Source organism: Oncorhynchus mykiss, chromosome 2, assembly GCF_013265735.2.
Source record: "Oncorhynchus mykiss isolate Arlee chromosome 2, USDA_OmykA_1.1, whole genome shotgun sequence".
NCBI classification, from domain to species: domain Eukaryota; kingdom Metazoa; phylum Chordata; class Actinopteri; order Salmoniformes; family Salmonidae; genus Oncorhynchus; species Oncorhynchus mykiss.
Genome location: NC_048566.1, coordinates 15,239,572 through 15,263,330, shown reverse-complemented (window position 1 = coordinate 15,263,330; position 23,759 = coordinate 15,239,572). Strand labels below are relative to the sequence as shown.

General features: G+C 38.4%; 1 protein-coding gene and 6 non-coding genes across 7 annotated transcripts in view; 6 read left to right on the top strand and 1 right to left on the bottom strand.

Annotated features, from left to right (window-relative positions):
* The window catches only part of LOC110535768 (protein FAM171A1), a 54,649-nt gene extending 48,587 nt beyond the window's left edge, over positions 1 to 6,062 (bottom strand). Inside the window, exon 1 of the mRNA XM_036938812.1 lies at positions 5,589 to 6,062. Within this exon, the coding sequence (XP_036794707.1) occupies positions 5,589 to 5,700 (112 nt within the window). The 5' untranslated portion in view covers positions 5,701 to 6,062. The remainder of the gene's footprint in view (positions 1 to 5,588) is intronic.
* A 3,117-nt stretch (positions 6,063 to 9,179) lies between these two features.
* trnat-ugu lies at positions 9,180 to 9,252 on the top strand. Its single transcript has one exon. It is a non-coding gene; the product is annotated as a tRNA-Thr (tRNA).
* Positions 9,253 to 12,806: 3,554 nt separating this feature from the next.
* On the top strand, positions 12,807 to 12,879 carry trnat-ugu. The gene has a single exon. It is a non-coding gene; the product is annotated as a tRNA-Thr (tRNA).
* A 2,153-nt stretch (positions 12,880 to 15,032) lies between these two features.
* Positions 15,033 to 15,105, top strand: trnat-ugu. Its single transcript has one exon. It is a non-coding gene; the product is annotated as a tRNA-Thr (tRNA).
* Positions 15,106 to 17,258: 2,153 nt separating this feature from the next.
* On the top strand, positions 17,259 to 17,331 carry trnat-ugu. Its single transcript has one exon. It is a non-coding gene; the product is annotated as a tRNA-Thr (tRNA).
* A 2,153-nt stretch (positions 17,332 to 19,484) lies between these two features.
* On the top strand, positions 19,485 to 19,557 carry trnat-ugu. The gene has a single exon. It is a non-coding gene; the product is annotated as a tRNA-Thr (tRNA).
* Positions 19,558 to 21,672: 2,115 nt separating this feature from the next.
* Positions 21,673 to 21,745, top strand: trnat-ugu. Its single transcript has one exon. It is a non-coding gene; the product is annotated as a tRNA-Thr (tRNA).
* Positions 21,746 to 23,759: the final 2,014 nt, after the last annotated feature.

The following is a 23,759-nucleotide window of genomic DNA, read 5'->3' as shown; positions in this document are numbered from 1 at the left end:
ACCCTTAAATCTATTTTATGAGAATTTGTAAGATAGACGGAGACCAGCCATTTCAATAATAGGTAACAGAATTTATTCTCGGAGCGCGCTCCCACGTTACCACGAGCAACAGTTTATATACAATAACATGACGTAATTTCATTGCTTTAACAGAATCCCCTCCTCTCGACCGGGACAAAGTGAGGTTAATAGTTCATTCTAACTTACTAACACACTCACAGGTCACACAACATAACTGAATTAACTTTTGACCCATCAACATTATCGATCACCACTTAGCTGACAATTCTAATTAACAGAGAACCTAGGAATGCACTCACAGCCTTATCTAAAACACCCCAGAGCTCAGTTTCGTCAGTTCAACCATAGGTTAACTACCTTATCTGCTTGCTTAATCCGCAACCCATTCATTTCTGCTTAGTTGGAATGGTGTTCATTAACTTTAATTACTCCTTGTCAGTGTCACACAATCCCTTCTTATGAACTCATATTGTTAATCAGATATAATAAAACAGAGTTTAAGTTTACTTAGTTACAGTTCCATTTAAAATGATTTGTTCAGTCATTTAATCATAATTTTCCCAACAGGAACCCTATTCCGTAACCCTATTCCTGTTGGGAAAATTATGATTAAATGACTGAACAAATCATTTTAAATGGAACTGTAACTAAGTAAACTTATACTCTGTTTTATTATATCTGATTAACAATATGAGTTCATAAGAAGGGATTGCCATTTGGGACTAGGCCTAACTCTAACCAAACACTACAGCATGAGGCTAATTCATTATGTTTTGAATTCATATGTTAAATATACAGGATACAAACATTGTAATCCAGCTAAACAATGGATATATAGCTTTTTCCAACAAAACCTTTTGTAATACACATTAAAATCTATGAACTAAAAATCTCAGGACAGTAATATTTTACACATATAAATAATAATTGATTAAACTTTTATAGTGCTTTTCATTGCAAACAGAATCGCAAAGCACTTGTTAAGCAAAATAAACAACAAAATGAAATGTAAAAAGACATTTAGGCTACAACAGTAGCTAGATCAGCTCGATCAAGTCGGAGTGCTTCTTCAAGCCTCCAGCAGATGGCCGCCGCGGGCATGAGAGGATTTATAAGCTCTGCTAGATGGTCAGCAGAGGTGCTGGTTGGAGGTGGTGGTCATGTCAGCATGTCCAAGGACAGGCAGCTCGATGTCATCAGGGCTTCTCCGCGCCTTCAACCTCTCTGCTAGCTAGCATTAGCTAGTTTGTTGACAACACTGATTTTCATCAAGTTACAGGCAGGAATCCAATTCATGATATCAATACTTGATCTGCACACATTTAGCTATTGAAAAATACACATTTTGTAAAATAAAATACATACAATGAAATATGTACATCAGAAAGAGGAAGAACGAAAAACAAAATATAACTACTGTAAAATAGATTGTTTCTGTAAAACGTGTATAAGATGTATAAACTGAAGGTAGAAGCCCACGTGTTTATTACTTTAATCCAGTTGGGGGAAGGGTGGTAGGGTTTGCGGGGAATAATAAAGGTATATTCTTAAAAAAGTATGAATATAGGTATGAGTATGTAGAGATCGACCGATTTCTGATTTCAAATATTCATAACAATCGGTAATCTGTATTTTTGGACGATTGTGGACAATTTTTTTTATTTTTAACATCTTTATTTAACTAGGCAAGTCAGTTAAGAACACATTCTTATTTTCAATGACAATACGGAACGGTTCTGTATTTCACTGAAAGAATAAACGTTTTGTTTTCGAAATTATAGTTTCGGGATTTGACCATATTAATGACCAAAGGCTCGTATTTCTGTGTGTTATGTTATAATTAAGTCTATGACTTGATATTTGATAGAGCAGTCTGAGCGATGGTAGGCAGCAGCAGGCTCGTGAGCATTCATTCAAACAGCACTTTCGTGCGCTTGCCAGCAGCTCTTCGCTGTGCTTCAATCATTGAGCTGTTTATGACTTCAAGCCTATCAACTCTCGAGATTAGGCTGGTGTAACCGATGTGAAATGGCTAGCTAGTTAGAGGGGTGCGTGCTAATAGTGTTTCAATCAGTGACGTCAGTTGCTCTGAGACCTTGAAGTAGTTGCTCCCTTTGTTCTGCAAGGGCCGCAGCTTTTGTGGAGCGATGGGTAACGATGCTTCGAGGGTGGCTGTTGTCGATGTGTTTCTGGTTTGAGCCCAGGTATGGGCGAGGAGAGGGACGGAAGCTATACTGTTACACTGGCAATACTAAAGTGCCTATTAGAACATCAAATAGTCAAAAGGTATATGAAATACAAATGCTATGGAGAGAAATAGTCCTATAATAACTACAACCTAAAACTTCTTACCTGGGAATATTGAAGACTCATGTTAAAAGGAACCACTAGCTTTCATATGTTCTCATGTTCTGAGCAAGGAACTAAAATGTTAGCTTTTTTACATGGCACATATTGCACTTTTACTTTCTTCTCCAACACTTTGTTTTTGCATTATTTAAACCAAATTCTGGGATTTTTACTCACTGTTCTTGTGATCATTTTGACCCCACGGGGTGAGATCTTGCGTGGAGCCCCAGATTGAGGGAGATTATCAGTGGTCTTGTATGTCTTCCATTTCCTAATAATTGCTCCCACAGTTGATTTCTTCAACCCAAGCTGCTTACCTATTGCAGATTCAGTCTTCCCAGCCTGGAGCAGGTCTACAATTTTGTTTCTGGTGTCCTTTGACAGCTCTTTGGTCTTGGCCATAGTGGAGTTTGGAGTGTGACTGTTTGAGGTTATGGACATGTGTATTTTATACTGATAACAAGTTCAAACAGGTGCCATTAATACAGGTAACAAGTGGAGGACAGAGGAGCCTCTTAACGAAGAAGTTACACGTCTGTGAGAGCCAGAAATCTTGCTTGTTTGTAGGTGACCAAATACTTATTTTCCACCATAATTTGCAAATACATTCATAAAAATCCTACAATGTCATTTTCTGGATTTTTTTCTCTCATTTTGTCTGTCATAGTTGAAATGTACCTATGATGAAAATTACAGGCCTCTCATCTTTTTAAGTGGGAGAACTTGCACAATTGGTGGCTGACTAAATACTTTTTTGCCCTACTGTACATGTGATTGTAAAAGTTGTGTATATTTTGGTTTGGTCCAGCGCGGGTTATCTGTATTTCCGTACCCCCTTATTGTTCTCTTTTGCCTGACCTTCGGCTAGCAAGGTGCCTGAGAGCTTGGACTGCGCCAAGGGTTAACATAATGTGTGTTGTCTCTTCGTGTGCAGGGCAAATAAAAAAAGAATTCAACTAGCAGACCTCCAGTTGTGGCAGCGTCCTAATTAAAAGTACACAACGCAGAACGAACCACACTACATATGGATATACATTTACCCCAAAAATATATGGGGGATTGGAAATGATGCAGACAATTACATTGATGGAAGCAACAATCTTTCTGCAATATTAAGCTGATCCACCCCTTAAAAAAAAAAAAATCAGTTAAACAATGAAATATGTACAGAATTTCCAAATAATACTGCTACTGTTACGATGATAGCTAGGCTATAATATCTATTTTGTGACAGAAAAATGCAATTTGAAGGTATAGAACAGACACTGTACTTTATTCAGTGTTTTGCCAAGTGCTTTCTTCAACAAAAATCACAGATCTTATTCAGTCCCTCTTAATCCAATAATTAGATCATTGATTTCGTTCTGACAGAAACACATATATGTATTACAAAATGATAGATCTGGTGGAAAACTGTTGCAGCAATCCCTCAACCAATACGGGTGTTGTGCTAGTGCATGTGTGTATAAAGCACTGTTATAGTAGTCTCTGTGCACAAGCCCCAAGAATAAGCAGAGTGCTGCATTGCAGTGTGTCACATGCATAGGCACACACACAAACAAACACACACTTCAACATGATTTGGTCTTCCTGGCACCCTGTCCTCTAGCCCTGGCTGCAGTGAGCCTGTTCCCAGCTGTAGTGTATTATGGGTTGCAGAAATGAGAGTTGGATCTATAATTATGTGTCTGCATCCATGTTGCTAACTATGTGTCGTCTGTCTGCCTCCATATATATAGCTAGCTATGTGTGAGGAGATGAGAGACGAGAAGAAGCCCTCAGTATCAACAAGAGCCCCAGGGAGGGTCTGAAGGTTTTTTAGAGAGAGAGAGAGAGAGAGGGAGAGAGAGAGAGAAACAGAGGGGTGGGGGGGTCAATCAAAATACTGAGTTGAGATGCTCAGAAGGCATCAATAATTTTCTCTAAGGAACTTAATAGGCACCTACGTCATGTGTTGACATCTCGTGATAGTTGGGGACACTTAATATTTAGTTACAGACAGACAAGTACACACAAATTAGTCTAATAAATTACTGTTTGGTTAGGGCCTCACACAACTACACGCACACACTCAGTCACAGCAATATGATTAACAAACAAAATTAGAATGAAAACTGAAGCAGCAAAACAGAGCCGCACAGTTCTCCAAGCAAAGTAGTGTGTGTGTGAGAATAAGTGAGTGAGTACATGAGAGAAACAGATACGGCTAGTCTTGGAAGCACTCTTCTCTTTAAAAAAAGAGAACGCTTTGGAGTGGATGAATGAAATACATCTGCAGTGATTCTAACTACGCTTTACTGTGTGTTGCCATTTCACTCATGTCTGTAACAACGAATAAAACCACAGAATGATACAAATAGGTTCGCTGGGCCCAGCCTAAACCATTTCCAGCACTGCCCCCAATTCAACAGGAGGCAGGAAGGCAGTGAAGGAAGAGGCAGTGAAGCAAAAGCCACCTGTCATATACTGCCTTTCACTCATTTATGAGAGATGGTGGTGTGTGAGAGATTCCTCCTTCCACTCACATCTGCAGCATCTAGCTTATAATCATGTCTGGAGGAATATCCTGCATACGTGGTCAAATTCATACACAAAATGCAAGAACGTTATCTCTATCGAGGAATACTGCTGGTCTGAAAACAATCCATTACACAATGATACATTGCATCAAAAAAACATGCTCAAATTACGTTTCCACCTCATCTGAATAAGGACAAGTAAAACATGTTTTAGCTAAGGCTTGCACCAAAATCATCCATTACAATTGAGAGGCTGCAGAAGAACTTAGCATCAACTAACGTTAGCTAACTAGCTAATGTTAGCTAGCCTCTTGCCAACAACATGCATTACCAGTTAGGTCTAGCTATCTAGCTAGGTAGGATGTTTTTGTTTCAGTTGAGGACACGTTGTGAGACACAAAAGCACTTCAAACCATTCAAATGATATAATACATTGGCTAAATTAAACATGAACAACCACAGAGAGATAACGTATGTATACAGTTTTGTGTCTGAAAAGGACAGCCAAATGAACGTTATATAACTAGCCAATTGAAAAGCTAACTAACGTAGCTAGATAACTATCTGAAGTTAGCACATAAGCCACCAACGCCAAGTTATCGCTAGCTATACAAGTAGCTAGCTAGCAAGACGAACATATTGGGCATAACATCTCACAAGTACTTTGAATAAAGTGAACCATTTGTATCAGCTACCTACCTTTTAGAGCGTTGTCATCTTGCAGGGTTTTGGTTACCGCTTTCCACACATTGCATCCCAAAAGACAGAGCACAATCGCTGCGGTCCTGCTCAAAACCCCGACCCTCGTCATTGCAGATGTCACACACACACAAAAAAAATCAAATAAATATAAAATATTGACTGGCTACATCAATGTATTGTAAACCACACACATGTACATCGGGCAAGACTCCATATTTTGTAGCATTAGCGTTCCCTCTATTTTCTCCTTCAGTATGTCCTGTTCAGTTCTGCATCCCACCCCTCCTGCTGCTCAGTCGGTTCTTATTTTTTCTTAAAAAATAAAGAAAGTCACTGAAGCCAGGGCGGCCCCACGTTAACTATTCCGACACCAGACGCTGCCCCAACAGGCGCCTAGCAGAATCATTTGTGGGGTTTGACCGCCATCTCCAGGCGACTCACTGAAGTGGTTGTCTGACCACCGCAAGTTAACACGTGTTGAATAGTTGACTGCTTTATGATGATAGTCTGTATTTGTTTTTAATTAACCATAATAACTCGCCCAAACATTTTTGATCTGAAACAATACTGATGAAAAACGCCATTTAACCAGAGATGTAATTCCTACTTGCTACTAAAAACTACACTGTCCACTAGCACTGAGCAATTACTGCTTTTTGAAGTCGGTTCGGTTTAAGTTCGATTATTAATACATCACGTTTCTCGATTACGATTTCGATTATTATTTTAAACATGAAATGCATTATGCATTATATGGGTTAAATGCTGTAATAACACAGAATAAACAATTAAAACAAGTCCCATGATGGTAGTGACTGCCCATTAATGCTTATTAGCCATCATTTATTGACATTACTTTATTAAATATTTCAGTTGTTGTGCATATTACATTTGTTTTATTTGATGACTATTATCTCATTCCAAGTCATCATCTCACCTCTTATAGAGCTGTTGCCTATGCAGATCTGGATTGATTTAACTTAGCTCTAAGGAAAATGCACAACGTGTGCATTGAGCCCAGAAAAAAACAGAGAACAAAATGGAATTAAAATAATTTAATCTACTTGACATCAATTAGTTTTTAAAAACCGAAAAATAACAGACATTTCGGTTAATCACTCAACACTAGTGTCCACAGTGTGCAAAATTGCCTTTTTCTTCACACAATGGCATTAACCACATTAAAAACATTAGTAATACAATACCAGTCAAAGTATGGACACACCTACTCATTCAAGGGTTTTTCTTTATTGTTACTAATTTGTACAATGTGGAATAATAGTGAAGACAACTATGAAATAACACATATGTAGTACTCATGTAGTAACCAAAAAAGTCTTAAACAAAAATAAATATATGTTATATTTGAGATTCTTCAAAGTAGCCACCCTTTACCTTGATGACAGCTTTGCACACTCTTGGCATTCTCTCAATTAGCTTCACCTGGAAGGCTTTTACAACAGTCTTGAAGGAGTTTCCACATATGCTGAGCACTTGTTGTCTGCTTTTCCTTCACTCTGTGGTACAACTCATCCCAAACCATCTCAATTGGACTGAGGTTGGGCAATTGAAGAGTCCAGGTCATCTAATGCAGCACTCCATCACCCTCCTTCTTGGTCCATGATTCACAGTTTGAACCACACGTGCAGAGATAATCCGTTCACATATTCTGCATCTCACAAAGACACGGCGGTTGGAACCAAAAATCTCAAATTTGGACTCATCAGATCAAAGGACAGATTTCAACCAGTCAAAAAATAAAGCATTTTATGGCTAAACTCAAATACACTAATTGATTTTAAAAAATGTTTACCAATTGTATAATAATTGTTAATGATATCACAAATACCACTGGTGGACTTATTTCACACATACAGCTAACAAAAAGTAAACGGAATGGTTTCAGAGATTGGTGGGAGGGGTTGAGGGTAGCTGAAGGTTGGGACTAAAAATAAATACAAATATGTGACTATATGACCAGGGGTCTTGATTTTGACTCTACCCTCTGTGACATTCATCTGAAACTTTACACAGTGCTGCACAGGGTGGGAGTTAACATTTGTCTCGCTCTATACAGCAGAAACATCTAAATGTGACAACAAACTGACAATATCGCCTACAAAAATAATTATCTGCGGTACTACTACTGTAAGAGACATTGCCAAAAAGGATACGATTCTCTCCTGGGCTGCCCATCATGATTTAAAAAGTGCTGAAACTAGAGACAGGAGTAGCAGAGGTCATGTAAACCAGTGATGCATGTTGAAAGAATAACAACATTAACTTGAACTTTTCCTTATATTAAGTGTAACTCAGTAAAAACGTTTCAATTGTCGCGTGTTGCGTATATTTTTTTGTTCAGTATAGTAAATAATGGCTACTTCTGAGAAAGTATTAAAACTTCTGAAGGGCAGTATTCTGAATTTCTGCCTGACTGACGTGCCCAAAGTAAACTGCCTGTTACTCAGGCCCAGAAGCTAGGAAATGCATATAATTGGTAGAATTTGATGGAAAACACGTTGAAGTTTCTAAACTGTTAAAATAATGTCTGTGAGTATAACATAATTGATATGGCAGGCGAAAACCCAAGGAAAATCCATCCAGAAATAGTTTTATTTTTTGGCGCTAAGAGGCCTTTCCAATGCAAGTCTATGGGTCTGTATATAAAAATTCCTCCCAGATTGCAGTACCTATGGATTCCACTAGATGTCAACAGTCTTTATACAGGGTTTCAGGCTTGTTTGTTGAAATACGAACAAGTAATAGTAGTTTTTCCCAAGGAAGCTCAACAGGAAAAGTAGGCTTTTGGCGCGCATAGAAATCCGGGGCTTAAAAACAAAGGTGTCATTGTACGCTGAGGACTTATGCTTTCTTTTAAAACCACCATTTGGATCGCTGCAGAGGCTCATAGACAATCTAGATCATTTCTCTAACCTCTCTAGAATACAACTGAACTATGATAAGTGTACCCTTATAAAGTTGGATGGTTTTCAGAGATTGGTGGGAGGGGTTGAGGGTAGCTGAAGGGTGGGACTAAAATTAAAAATATAAAAATATGACTAATGTAAAATATACTGTGTCCCTAATATGTTTATAGTATGCATGAGCTAGAAGTAGAAGCCTAAGTATTGATGTCCATTAATTTACTCCAATTAGGGGAGGGGTGGTAGGGTTAAGGGAAAATAATACAATGGAATGTTTGTAAAAAAAATTGTATGGGGGATTGGAAATGATGCAGACAGTTAGATTGAAAGGACACACAATCTATCTGCAGTATTAAAGCTGATCTACCCCTAAAAATAACAAAATGGATGGTCATGAAGGAGAGGAGACAAGGAAAGGAGGAGAGGAGACTATTAAAGGAGAATTCTGAAGAATGTGGACCACTAGACCAGACCTGCCTGTGGGTCACATAGACCTGGGAGAATTTGTCATTAAATGTATAACAAAGGATGTCAAGGAATCTGCATTTACTGTAGGAGCCAGACTGGGAAACCTGCATGTTTGGTTACTTAGGTGTGTCTCTTTTTTTAACTGTATGACGGGTGTGATCTTTATAGCATTCCAATTCTTCATACCTTACCGTATGGCTCCATAGCTCAGTGGTTAGAGCACTGGTCTTGTAAACCAGGGGTCGTGAGTTCAATTCTCACTGGGGCCTTGCTTTTGACTCTACCCTCTGTGACATTCATCTGAAACTTTACACAGTGCTGCAAAGGGTGGGAGTTACCATTTGCCGATTCTGTCCTGGGCTGCCCATCATGATTTAAAAAGTGCTGAAACTAGAGACAGGAGTAGCAGAGGTCATGTGATGCATGTTGAAAGAATAACAACATTAACTTGAACATTTCCTTATATTAACTGTAACTCAGTAAAAACGTTTCATATTTTTTTGTTCAGTATAGTAAATAATGGCTACTTCTGAGAAAGTATTAAAACTTCTGAAGGGCAGTATTCTGAATTTCTACCTGACTGACGTGCCCAAAGTAAACTGCCTGTTACTCTTGCCCAGAAGCTAGGAAATGCATATAATTGGTAGAATTTGATGGAAAACACTTTGAAGTTTCTAAACTGTTAAAATAATGTCTGTGAGTATACCAGAATTGATATGGCAGGCGAAAATCCAAGGAAAATCCATCCAGAAATAGTTTTATTTTTTGGCGCTAAGAGGCCTTTCCAATGCAAGTCTATGGGTCTGTATATAAAAATTCCTCCCAGATTGCAGTGCCTATGGATTCCACTAGATGTCAAAAGTCTTTATACAGGGTTTCAGGCTTGTTTGTTGAAATACGAACAAGTAATAGTAGTTTTTCCCAAGGAAGCTCAACAGGAAAAGTAGGCTTTTGGCGCGCATGAATGAGGGTGCGCTCTTCGTTATTTTCCTTTCCTATTGAACACCGTTCTTTCTGTCTGGAGTATTATCCTTTATTTACATCTTAGGGTACCTGAGGGTTGAATAGAACATTGTTTGACTTGTATGAACAAAGTTTACCGGTAGCTTTTTGGATTCCTTTGTATGCATGTTGAAGGAGTGGATTACTGAAATCAATGGCTCCAACTAAACTAACTTTTTTGGATATAAAGAAGGACTTTATCAAACAAAACGAACATTCATTGTGTAGCTGGGATCCTTGGGATTGCAAACAGAGGAAGATCTTCAAAGGTAAGTGATTTATTTAATCGTTATTTTCAATTCTGTGAAGCCTGTGCTGGTTGAAAAAATATTTTGATGTGGGGCGCTGTCCTCAGATAATCACATGGTATGCTTCCGCCGTAAAGCCTTTTTGAACTCTGGCAACGCATTTAGATTAACAAGAAGTTAAACTTTTAAATGATATGAGACACTTCTATCTTCATGAATGTTTAACTCTTTGAGGGCATGGCAGATTTACGCCCCCTTTGGAGAAATTGGGTACCCCTAGTAAACTGAAAAAAAATTTGTCAAAAATTGCTAATATATGCATATAATAATTATTATTGGATAGAAAACACTCTAAAGCTTCTAAAACCGTTGGAATTATGTCTGTAAGTATAGCATAACTCACAGGGCATGCATTCTTCCAAACTAGTTTTTGTGGTCATGAAAGTTGGAGCAACTTTGACGTCATCGCCCCCACCCTTCCCGACCACTTATGGATCTGGGGACACTTTCCATCTCTTCCACTAGATGTCCTCTTTCTGTAGAGCGTTCAACCGTTCAAATCGCGCGAGAATTGGCCCTATGGGAGTGATTTGAGTAAGTGCCGCGAGAAAAAAACCTGTGCGTTAGGGCGCGAATTGGTCACAGCCATTCCTTTGTTCCAGCACTCCTGGGAAGAGCAAACGATGCCCGGTTGAATTGAAATTTGTTTTGTGTGTTAAAAACATCATAAAGCTTGCTTCTGCACTTAGTTTGACCTGTTTAGTCGACATATAATATGTAATTTTGAAGTTTTGATGCGCAACGTTTCCGGACCAGAGGACATTTTGGGTGCATTTCAGCTGATGTTATTAGCTGTAGCTAATACAAAGACGCAAGACTTGAAACCAAACGATGTATTGGGTAAGTATGAACCCTTCCAGAACATTCTGAACGAAGACCATCGAAGGTAAGGGAATATTTATGCTTAAATCTGTGTTTCTGTTGACTCCAACATTACGGAGAAATGTAGCTTATATCTGAGCGCCGTCTCAGCATATTGAATAGTGTGCGATTTCTGTAACGTTAAAAATAAATGTACCACAGCGGTTGCATAAAGAAGCAGTGTATCTTTCTAACTATATGTAGAACATGTATATTTAGCCAAAGTTTATGATGTCTATTTACGTTATCTTGCCGAGCTACCTAGATTTCCTGCGGGCATTTTTGAGTAATTTCTGAACATGAGCACATTGTAAATGGACATTTATGGATATATATGGCATATTATTGAAAAAAAAAAATGTACTGTGTAACATGACCTATTACTGTCATCTGATGAAGATTTTCAAAAGGTTAGTGAGCGATTTATATTTTAATCCTGCTTTTATAATTTTATATTTTCTGGGACAAAATGGCTGCCGCTTGTCTTGGTTTCGGTGGTGGTCTAATATAAATATGTGGTGTGTTTTCGCCGTAAAACATTTAAAAAATCTGACATGCTGGGTAGATGAACAAGGTGTTTATCTTTCATTTGAGCTATTGGACTTGTTAATGTGTGGAGGTTAAATATTTCTAAGAAAATTTTTGCGTTCCATGCTCCACGGTTTGAGCTGAACGGGGGGAGGTGTTCCTCTAGAGGAACTCCTGGCATATGACTTTGTCAATTGAATTTGGCGCTCTCCAATTTCACCGGATGTTGTCGGAAGAGGGTATTACTGTCAAGAGGAGTGAAACAAGGTTGTCCACTGTCGACATATCTATTCATCATGGCCATCCAAATGTTAGCTATTAAAATCAGAACCAACAATAAAATCAAGGGGATAGAAATCCAGGGCTTAAAAACAAAGGTGTCATTGTACGCTGAGGACTTATGCTTTCTTTTAAAACCACCATTTGGATCGCTGCAGAGGCTCATAGACAATCTAGATCATTTCTCTAACCTCTCTAGAATACAACTGAACTATGATAAGTGTACCCTTATAAAGTTGGATGGTTTTCAGAGATTGGTGGGAGGGGTTGAGGGTAGCTGAAGGGTGGGACTAAAATTAAAAATATACAAATATGACTAATGTAAAATATACTGTGTCCCTAATATGTTTATAGTATGCATGAGCTAGAAGTAGAAGCCTAAGTATTGATGTCCATTAATTTACTCCAATTAGGGGAGGGGTGGTAGGGTTAAGGGAAAATAATACAATGGAATGTTTGTAAAAAAAATTGTATGGGGGATTGGAAATGATGCAGACAGTTAGATTGAAAGGACACACAATCTATCTGCAGTATTAAAGCTGATCTACCCCTAAAAATAACAAAATGGATGGTCATGAAGGAGAGGAGACAAGGAAAGGAGGAGAGGAGACTATTAAAGGAGAATTCTGAAGAATGTGGACCACTAGACCAGACCTGCCTGTGGGTCACATAGACCTGGGAGAATTTGTCATTAAATGCATAACAAAGGATGTCAAGGAATCTGCATTTACTGTAGGAGCCAGACTGGGAAACCTGCATGTTTGGTTACTTAGGTGTGTCTCTTTTTTTAACTGTATGACGGGTGTGATCTTTATAGCATTCCAAATCTTCATACCTTGCCGTATGGCTCTATAGCTCAGTGGTTAGAGCACTGGTCTTGTAAACCAGGGGTCGTGAGTTCAATTCTCACTGGGGCCTTGCTTTTGACTCTACCCTCTGTGACATTCATCTGAAACTTTACACAGTGCTGCAAAGGGTGGGAGTTACCATTTGCCGATTCTGTCCTGGGCTGCCCATCATGATTTAAAAAGTGCTGAAACTAGAGACAGGAGTAGCAGAGGTCATGTGATGCATGTTGAAAGAATAACAACATTAACTTGAACATTTCCTTATATTAACTGTAACTCAGTAAAAACGTTTCATATTTTTTTGTTCAGTAAGGTAAATAATGGCTACTTTTGAGAAAGTATTAAAACTTCTGAAGGGCAGTATTCTGAATTTCTACCTGACTGACGTGCCCAAAGTAAACTGCCTGTTACTCAGGCCCAGAAGCTAGGAAATGCATATAATTGGTAGAATTTGATGGAAAACACTTTGAAGTTTCTAAACTGTTAAAATAATGTCTGTGAGTATAACAGAATTGATATGGCAGGCGAAAACCCAAGGAAAATCCATCCAGAAATAGTTTTATTTTTTGGCGCTAAGAGGCCTTTCCAATGCAAGTCTATGGGTCTGTATATAAAAATTCCTCCCAGATTGCAGTGCCTATGGATTCCACTAGATGTCAACAGTCTTTATACAGGGTTTCAGGCTTGTTTGTTGAAATACGAACAAGTTATAGTAGTTTTTCCCAAGGAAGCTCAACAGGAAAAGTAGGCTTTTGGCGCGCATGAATGAGGGTGCGCTCTTCGTTATTTTCCTTTCCTATTGAACACCGTTCTTTCTGTCTGGAGTATTATCCTTTATTTACATCTTAGGGTACCTGAGGGTTGAATAGAACATTGTTTGACTTGTATGAACAAAGTTTACCGGTAGCTTTTTGGATTCCTTTGTATGCATGTTGAAGGAGTGGATTACTGAAATCCATGGCTCCAACTAAACTAACTTTTTTGGATATAAAGAAGGACTTTATCAAACAAAACGAACATTCATTGTGTAGCTGGGATCCTTGGGATTGCAAACAGAGGAAGATCTTCAAAGGTAAGTGATTAATTTAATCGTTATTTTCAATTCTGTGAAGCCTGTGCTGGTTGAAAAAATATTTTGATGTGGGGCGCTGTCCTCAGATAATCACATGGTATGCTTCCGCCGTAAAGCCTTTTTGAAATCTGGCAACGCATTTGGATTAACAAGAAGTTAAGCTTTTAAATGATATGAGACACTTCTATCTTCATGAATGTTTAATATTATGACTTTGTCAATTGAATTTGGCGCTCTCCAATTTCATCGGATGTTGTCGGAAGAGGGTATTACTGTCAAGAGGAGTGAAACAAGGTTGTCCACTGTCGACATATCTATTCATCATGGCCATCCAAATGTTAGCTATTAAAATCAGAACCAACAATAAAATCAAGGGGATAGAAATCTGGGGCTTAAAAACAAAGGTGTCATTGTACGCTGAGGACTTATGCTTTCTTTTAAAACCACCATTTGGATCGCTGCAGAGGCTCATAGACAATCTAGATCATTTCTCTAACCTCTCTAGAATACAACTGAACTATGATAAGTGTACCCTTATAAAGTTGGATGGTTTTCAGAGATTGGTGGGAGGGGTTGAGGGTAGCTGAAGGGTGGGACTAAAATTAAAAATATACAAATATGACTAATGTAAAATATACTGTGTCCCTAATATGTTTATAGTATGCATGAGCTAGAAGTAGAAGCCTAAGTATTGATGTCCATTAATTTACTCCAATTAGGGGAGGGGTGGTAGGGTTAAGGGAAAATAATACAATGGAATGTTTGTAAAAAAAATTGTATGGGGGATTGGAAATGATGCAGACAGTTAGATTGAAAGGACACACAATCTATCTGCAGTATTAAAGCTGATCTACCCCTAAAAATAACAAAATGGATGGTCATGAAGGAGAGGAGACAAGGAAAGGAGGAGAGGAGACTATTAAAGGAGAATTCTGAAGAATGTGGACCACTAGACCAGACCTGCCTGTGGGTCACATAGACCTGGGAGAATTTGTCATTAAATGCATAACAAAGGATGTCAAGGAATCTGCATTTACTGTAGGAGCCAGACTGGGAAACCTGCATGTTTGGTTACTTAGGTGTGTCTCTTTTTTTAACTGTATGACGGGTGTGATCTTTATAGCATTCCAAATCTTCATACCTTGCCCTATGGCTCTATAGCTCAGTGGTTAGAGCACTGGTCTTGTAAACCAGGGGTCGTGAGTTCAATTCTCACTGGGGCCTTGCTTTTGACTCTACCCTCTGTGACATTCATCTGAAACTTTACACAGTGCTGCAAAGGGTGGGAGTTACCATTTGCCGATTCTGTCCTGGGCTGCCCATCATGATTTAAAAAGTGCTGAAACTAGAGACAGGAGTAGCAGAGGTCATGTGATGCATGTTGAAAGAATAACAACATTAACTTGAACATTTCCTTATATTAACTGTAACTCAGTAAAAACGTTTCATATTTTTTTGTTCAGTAAGGTAAATAATGGCTACTTCTGAGAAAGTATTAAAACTTCTGAAGGGCAGTATTCTGAATTTCTACCTGACTGACGTGCCCAAAGTAAACTGCCTGTTACTCAGGCCCAGAAGCTAGGAAATGCATATAATTGGTAGAATTTGATGGAAAACACTTTGAAGTTTCTAAACTGTTAAAATAATGTCTGTGAGTATAACAGAATTGATATGGCAGGCGAAAACCCAAGGAAAATCCATCCAGAAATAGTTTTATTTTTTGGCGCTAAGAGGCCTTTCCAATGCAAGTCTATGGGTCTGTATATAAAAATTCCTCCCAGATTGCAGTGCCTATGGATTCCACTAGATGTCAACAGTCTTTATACAGGGTTTCAGGCTTGTTTGTTGAAATACGAACAAGTTATAGTAGTTTTTCCCAAGGAAGCTCAACAGGAAAAGTAGGCTTTTGGCGCGCATGAATGAGGGTGCGCTCTTCGTTATTTTCCTTTCCTATTGAACACCGTTCTTTCTGTCTGGAGTATTATCCTTTATTTACATCTTAGGGTACCTGAGGGTTGAATAGAACATTGTTTGACTTGTATGAACAAAGTTTACCGGTAGCTTTTTGGATTCCTTTGTATGCATGTTGAAGGAGTGGATTACTGAAATCAATGGCTCCAACTAAACTAACTTTTTTGGATATAAAGAAGGACTTTATCAAACAAAACGAACATTCATTGTGTAGCTGGGATCCTTGGGATTGCAAACAGAGGAAGATCTTCAAAGGTAAGTGATTAATTTAATCGTTATTTTCAATTCTGTGAAGCCTGTGCTGGTTGAAAAAATATTTTGATGTGGGGCGCTGTCCTCAGATAATCACATGGTATGCTTCCGCCGTAAAGCCTTTTTGAAATCTGGCAACGCATTTGGATTAACAAGAAGTTAAGCTTTTAAATGATATGAGACACTTCTATCTTCATGAATGTTTAATATTATGACTTTGTCAATTGAATTTGGCGCTCTCCAATTTCATCGGATGTTGTCGGAAGAGGGTATTACTGTCAAGAGGAGTGAAACAAGGTTGTCCACTGTCGACATATCTATTCATCATGGCCATCCAAATGTTAGCTATTAAAATCAGAACCAACAATAAAATCAAGGGGATAGAAATCTGGGGCTTAAAAACAAAGGTGTCATTGTACGCTGAGGACTTATGCTTTCTTTTAAAACCACCATTTGGATCGCTGCAGAGGCTCATAGACAATCTAGATCATTTCTCTAACCTCTCTAGAATACAACTGAACTATGATAAGTGTACCCTTATAAAGTTGGATGGTTTTCAGAGATTGGTGGGAGGGGTTGAGGGTAGCTGAAGGGTGGGACTAAAATTAAAAATATACAAATATGACTAATGTAAAATATACTGTGTCCCTAATATGTTTATAGTATGCATGAGCTAGAAGTAGAAGCCTAAGTATTGATGTCCATTAATTTACTCCAATTAGGGGAGAGGTGGTAGGGTTAAGGGAAAATAATACAATGGAATGTTTGTAAAAAAAATTGTATGGGGGATTGGAAATGATGCAGACAGTTAGATTGAAAGGACACACAATCTATCTGCAGTATTAAAGCTGATCTACCCCTAAAAATAACAAAATGGATGGTCATGAAGGAGAGGAGACAAGGAAAGGAGGAGAGGAGACTATTAAAGGAGAATTCTGAAGAATGTGGACCACTAGACCAGACCTGCCTGTGGGTCACATAGACCTGGGAGAATTTGTCATTAAATGCATAACAAAGGATGTCAAGGAATCTGCATTTACTGTAGGAGCCAGACTGGGAAACCTGCATGTTTGGTTACTTAGGTGTGTCTCTTTTTTTAACTGTATGACGGGTGTGATCTTTATAGCATTCCAAATCTTCATACCTTGCCGTATGGCTCTATAGCTCAGTGGTTAGAGCACTGGTCTTGTAAACCAGGGGTCGTGAGTTCAATTCTCACTGGGGCCTTGCTTTTGACTCTACCCTCTGTGACATTCATCTGAAACTTTACACAGTGCTGCAAAGGGTGGGAGTTACCATTTGCCGATTCTGTCCTGGGCTGCCCATCATGATTTAAAAAGTGCTGAAACTAGAGACAGGAGTAGCAGAGGTCATGTGATGCATGTTGAAAGAATAACAACATTAACTTGAACATTTCCTTATATTAACTGTAACTCAGTAAAAACGTTTCATATTTTTTTGTTCAGTAAGGTAAATAATGGCTACTTCTGAGAAAGTATTAAAACTTCTGAAGGGCAGTATTCTGAATTTCTACCTGACTGACGTGCCCAAAGTAAACTGCCTGTTACTCAGGCCCAGAAGCTAGGAAATGCATATAATTGGTAGAATTTGATGGAAAACACTTTGAAGTTTCTAAACTGTTAAAATAATGTCTGTGAGTATAACAGAATTGATATGGCAGGCGAAAACCCAAGGAAAATCCATCCAGAAATAGTTTTATTTTTTGGCGCTAAGAGGCCTTTCCAATGCAAGTCTATGGGTCTGTATATAAAAATTCCTCCCAGATTGCAGTGCCTATGGATTCCACTAGATGTCAACAGTCTTTATACAGGGTTTCAGGCTTGTTTGTTGAAATACGAACAAGTTATAGTAGTTTTTCCCAAGGAAGCTCAACAGGAAAAGTAGGCTTTTGGCGCGCATGAATGAGGGTGCGCTCTTCGTTATTTTCCTTTCCTATTGAACACCGTTCTTTCTGTCTGGAGTATTATCCTTTATTTACATCTTAGGGTACCTGAGGGTTGAATAGAACATTGTTTGACTTGTATGAACAAAGTTTACCGGTAGCTTTTTGGATTCCTTTGTATGCATGTTGAAGGAGTGGATTACTGAAATCAATGGCTCCAACTAAACTAACTTTTTTGGATATAAAGAAGGACTTTATCAAACAAAACGAACATTCATTGTGTAGCTGGGATCCTTGGGATTGCAAACAGAGGAAGATCTTCAAAGGTAAGTGATTAATTTAATCGTTATTTTCAATTCTGTGAAGCCTGTGCTGGTTGAAAAAATATTTTGATGTGGGGCGCTGTCCTCAGATAATCACATGGTATGCTTCCGCCGTAAAGCCTTTTTGAAATCTGGCAACGCATTTGGATTAACAAGAAGTTAAGCTTTTAAATGATATGAGACACTTCTATCTTCATGAATGTTTAATATTATGACTTTGTCAATTGAATTTGGCGCTCTCCAATTTCATCGGATGTTGTCGGAAGAGGGTATTACTGTCAAGAGGAGTGAAACAAGGTTGTCCACTGTCGACATATCTATTCATCATGGCCATCCAAATGTTAGCTATTAAAATCAGAACCAACAATAAAATCAAGGGGATAGAAATCTGGGGCTTAAAAACAAAGGTGTCATTGTACGCTGAGGACTTATGCTTTCTTTTAAAACCACCATTTGGATCGCTGCAGAGGCTCATAGACAATCTAGATCATTTCTCTAACCTCTCTAGAATACAACTGAACTATGATAAGTGTACCCTTATAAAGTTGGATGGTTTTCAGAGATTGGTGGGAGGGGTTGAGGGTAGCTGAAGGGTGGGACTAAAATTAAAAATATACAAATATGACTAATGTAAAATATACTGTGTCCCTAATATGTTTATAGTATGCATGAGCTAGAAGTAGAAGCCTAAGTATTGATGTCCATTAATTTACTCCAATTAGGGGAGAGGTGGTAGGGTTAAGGGAAAATAATACAATGGAATGTTTGTAAAAAAAATTGTATGGGGGATTGGAAATGATGCAGACAGTTAGATTGAAAGGACACACAATCTATCTGCAGTATTAAAGCTGATCTACCCCTAAAAATAACAAAATGGATGGTCATGAAGGAGAGGAGACAAGGAAAGGAGGAGAGGAGACTATTAAAGGAGAATTCTGAAGAATGTGGACCACTAGACCAGACCTGCCTGTGGGTCACATAGACCTGGGAGAATTTGTCATTAAATGCATAACAAAGGATGTCAAGGAATCTGCATTTACTGTAGGAGCCAGACTGGGAAACCTGCATGTTTGGTTACTTAGGTGTGTCTCTTTTTTTAACTGTATGACGGGTGTGATCTTTATAGCATTCCAAATCTTCATACCTTGCCGTATGGCTCTATAGCTCAGTGGTTAGAGCACTGGTCTTGTAAACCAGGGGTCGTGAGTTCAATTCTCACTGGGGCCTTGCTTTTGACTCTACCCTCTGTGACATTCATCTGAAACTTTACACAGTGCTGCAAAGGGTGGGAGTTACCATTTGCCGATTCTGTCCTGGGCTGCCCATCATGATTTAAAAAGTGCTGAAACTAGAGACAGGAGTAGCAGAGGTCATGTGATGCATGTTGAAAGAATAACAACATTAACTTGAACATTTCCTTATATTAACTGTAACTCAGTAAAAACGTTTCATATTTTTTTGTTCAGTATAGTAAATAATGGCTACTTCTGAGAAAGTATTAAAACTTCTGAAGGGCAGTATTCTGAATTTCTACCTGACTGACGTGCCCAAAGTAAACTGCCTGTTACTCAGGCCCAGAAGCTAGGAAATGCATATAATTGGTAGAATTTGATGGAAAACACTTTGAAGTTTCTAAACTGTTAAAATAATGTCTGTGAGTATAACAGAATTGATATGGCAGGCGAAAACCCAAGGAAAATCCATCCAGAAATAGTTGTATTTTTTGGCGCTAAGAGGCCTTTCCAATGCAAGTCTATGGGTCTGTATATAAAAATTCCTCCCAGATTGCAGTACCTATGGATTCCACTAGATGTCAACAGTCTTTATACAGGGTTTCAGGCTTGTTTGTTGAAATACGAACAAGTAATAGTAGTTTTTCCCAAGGAAGCTCAACAGGAAAAGTAGGCTTTTGGCGCGCATGAATGAGGGTGCGCTCTTCGTTATTTTCCTTTCCTATTGAACACCGTTCTTTCTGTCTGGAGTATTATCCTTTATTTACATCTTAGGGTACCTGAGGGTTGAATAGAACATTGTTTGACTTGTATGAACAAAGTTTACCGGTAGCTTTTTGGATTCCTTTGTATGCATGTTGAAGGAGTGGATTACTGAAATCAATGGCTCCAACTAAACTAACTTTATTGGATATAAAGAAGGAATTTATCAAACAAAACGAACATTCATTGTGTAGCTGGGATCCTTGGGATTGCAAACAGGTAAGTGATTTATTTAATCACCATTTTCAATTCTGTGAAGCCTGTGCTGGTTGAAAAAATATTTTGATGTGGGGCGCTGTCCTCAGATAATCACATGGTATGCTTCCGCCGTAAAGCCTTTTTGAAATCTGGCAACGCATTTGGATTAACAAGAAGTTAAGCTTTTAAATGATATGAGACACTTCTATCTTCATGAATGTTTAATATTATGACTTTGTCAATTGAATTTGGCGCTCTCCAATTTCATCGGATGTTGTCGGAAGAGGGTATTACTGTCAAGAGGAGTGAAACAAGGTTGTCCACTGTCGACATATCTATTCATCATGGCCATCAAAATGTTAGCTATTAAAATCAGAACCAACAATAAAATCAAGGGGATAGAAATCCGGGGCTTAAAAACAAGGGTGTCATTGTACGCTGAGGACTTATGCTTTCTTTTAAAACCACCATTTGGATCGCTGCAGAGACTCATAGACAATCTAGATCATTTCTCTAACCTCTCTGGAATACAACTGAACTATGATAAGTGTACCCTTATAAAGTTGGATGGTTTTCAGAGATTGGTGAGAGGGGTTGAGGGTAGCTGAAGGGTGGGACTAAAATTAAAAATATAAAAATATGACTAATGTAAAATATACTGTGTCCCTAATATGTTTATAGTATGTATAAGCTAGAAGTAGAAGTCTAAGTATTGATGTCCATTAATTGAATCCAATTAGGGGAGGGGTGGTAGGGTTAAGGGAAAATAATACAATGGAATGTTTGTAAAAAAAATGTATGGGGGATTGGAAATGATGCAGACAGTTACATTGAAAGGACACACAATCCATCTGCAGTATTAAAGCTGATCTACCCCTAAAAATAACAAAATGGATGGTCATGAAGGAGAGGAGACTATTAAAGGAGAATTCTGAAGAATGTGGACCACTATACCAGACCTGCCTGTGGGTCACATAGACCTGGGAGAGTTTGTCATTAAATGTATAACAAAGGATGTCAAGGAATCTGCATTTACTGTAGGAGCCAGACTGGGAAACCTGCATGTTTGGTTACTTAGGTGTGTCTCTTTTTTTAACTGTATGACGGGTGTGATCTTTATAGCATTCCAATTCTTCATACCCTGCCGTATGGCTCCATAGCTCAGTGGTTAGAGCACTGGTCTTGTAAACCAGGGGTCGTGAGTTCAATTCTCACTGGGGCCTTGATTTTGACTCTACCCTCTGTGACGTTCATCTGAAACTTTGCAAAGGGTGGGAGTTACCATTTGCCGATTCTGTCCTGGGCTGCCCATCATGATTTAAAAAGTGCTGAAACTAGAGACAGGAGTAGCAGAGGTCATGTAATCCAGTGATGCATGTTGAAAGAATAACAACATTAACTTGAACTTTTCCTTATATTAACTCAGTAAAAACGTTTCAATTGTTGCGTGTTGCATATATTTTTTTGTTCAGTATAGTAAATAATGGCTACTTCTGAGAAAGTATTAAAACTTCTGAAGGGCAGTATTCTGAATGCCTGACTGACGTGCCCAAAGTAAACTGCCTGTTACTCAGGACCAGAAGCTAGGAAATGCATATAATTGGTAGAATTTGATGGAAAACACTTTGAAGTTTCTAAACTGTTAAAATAATGTCTGTGAGTATAACAGAATTGATATGGCAGGCGAAAACCCAAGGAAAATCCATCCAGAAATAGTTGTATTTTTTGGCGCTAAGAGGCCTTTCCAATGCAAGTCTATGGGTCTGTATATAAAAATTCCTCCCAGATTGCAGTACCTATGGATTCCACTAGATGTCAACAGTATTTATACAGGGTTTCAGGCTTGTTTGTTGAAATACGAACAAGTAATAGTAGTTTTTCCCAAGGAAGCTCAACAGGAAAAGTAGGCTTTTGGCGCGCATGAATGAGGGTGCGCTCTTCGTTATTTTCCTTTCCTATTGAACACCGTTCTTTCTGTCTGGAGTATTATCCTTTATTTACATCTTAGGGTACCTGAGGGTTGAATAGAACATTGTTTGACTTGTATGAACAAAGTTTACCGGTAGCTTTTTGGATTCCTTTGTATGCATGTTGAAGGAGTGGATTACTGAAATCAATGGCTCCAACTAAACTAACTTTTTTGGATATAAAGAAGGACTTTATCAAACAAAACGAACATTCATTGTGTAGCTGGGATCCTTGGGATTGCAAACAGAGGAAGATCTTCAAAGGTAAGTGATTTATTTAATCGTTATTATCAATTCTGTGAAGCCTGTGCTGGTTGAAAAAATATTTTGATGTGGGGCGCTGTCCTCAGATAATCACATGGTATGCTTCCGCCGTAAAGCCTTTTTGAAATCTGGCAACGCATTTGGATTAACAAGAAGTTAAGCTTTTAAATGATATGAGACACTTCTATCTTCATGAATGTTTAATATTATGACTTTGTCAATTGAATTTGGCGCTCTCCAATTTCATCGGATGTTGTCGGAAGAGGGTATTACTGTCAAGAGGAGTGAAACAAGGTTGTCCACTGTCGACATATCTATTCATCATGGCCATCAAAATGTTAGCTATTAAAATCAGAACCAACAATAAAATCAAGGGGATAGAAATCCGGGGCTTAAAAACAAAGGTGTCATTGTACGCTGAGGACTTATGCTTTCTTTTAAAACCACCATTTGGATCGCTGCAGAGACTCATAGACAATCTAGATCATTTCTCTAACCTCTCTGGAATACAACTGAACTATGATAAGTGTACCCTTATAAAGTTGGATGGTTTTCAGAGATTGGTGAGAGGGGTTGAGGGTAGCTGAAGGGTGGGACTAAAATTAAAAATATAAAAATATGACTAATGTAAAATATACTGTGTCCCTAATATGTTTATAGTATGTATAAGCTAGAAGTAGAAGTCTAAGTATTGATGTCCATTAATTGAATCCAATTAGGGGAGGGGTGGTAGGGTTAAGGGAAAATAATACAATGGAATGTTTGTAAAAAAAATGTATGGGGGATTGGAAATGATGCAGACAGTTACATTGAAAGGACACACAATCCATCTGCAGTATTAAAGCTGATCTACCCCTAAAAATAACAAAATGGATGGTCATGAAGGAGAGGAGACTATTAAAGGAGAATTCTGAAGAATGTGGACCACTATACCAGACCTGCCTGTGGGTCACATAGACCTGGGAGAGTTTGTCATTAAATGTATAACAAAGGATGTCAAGGAATC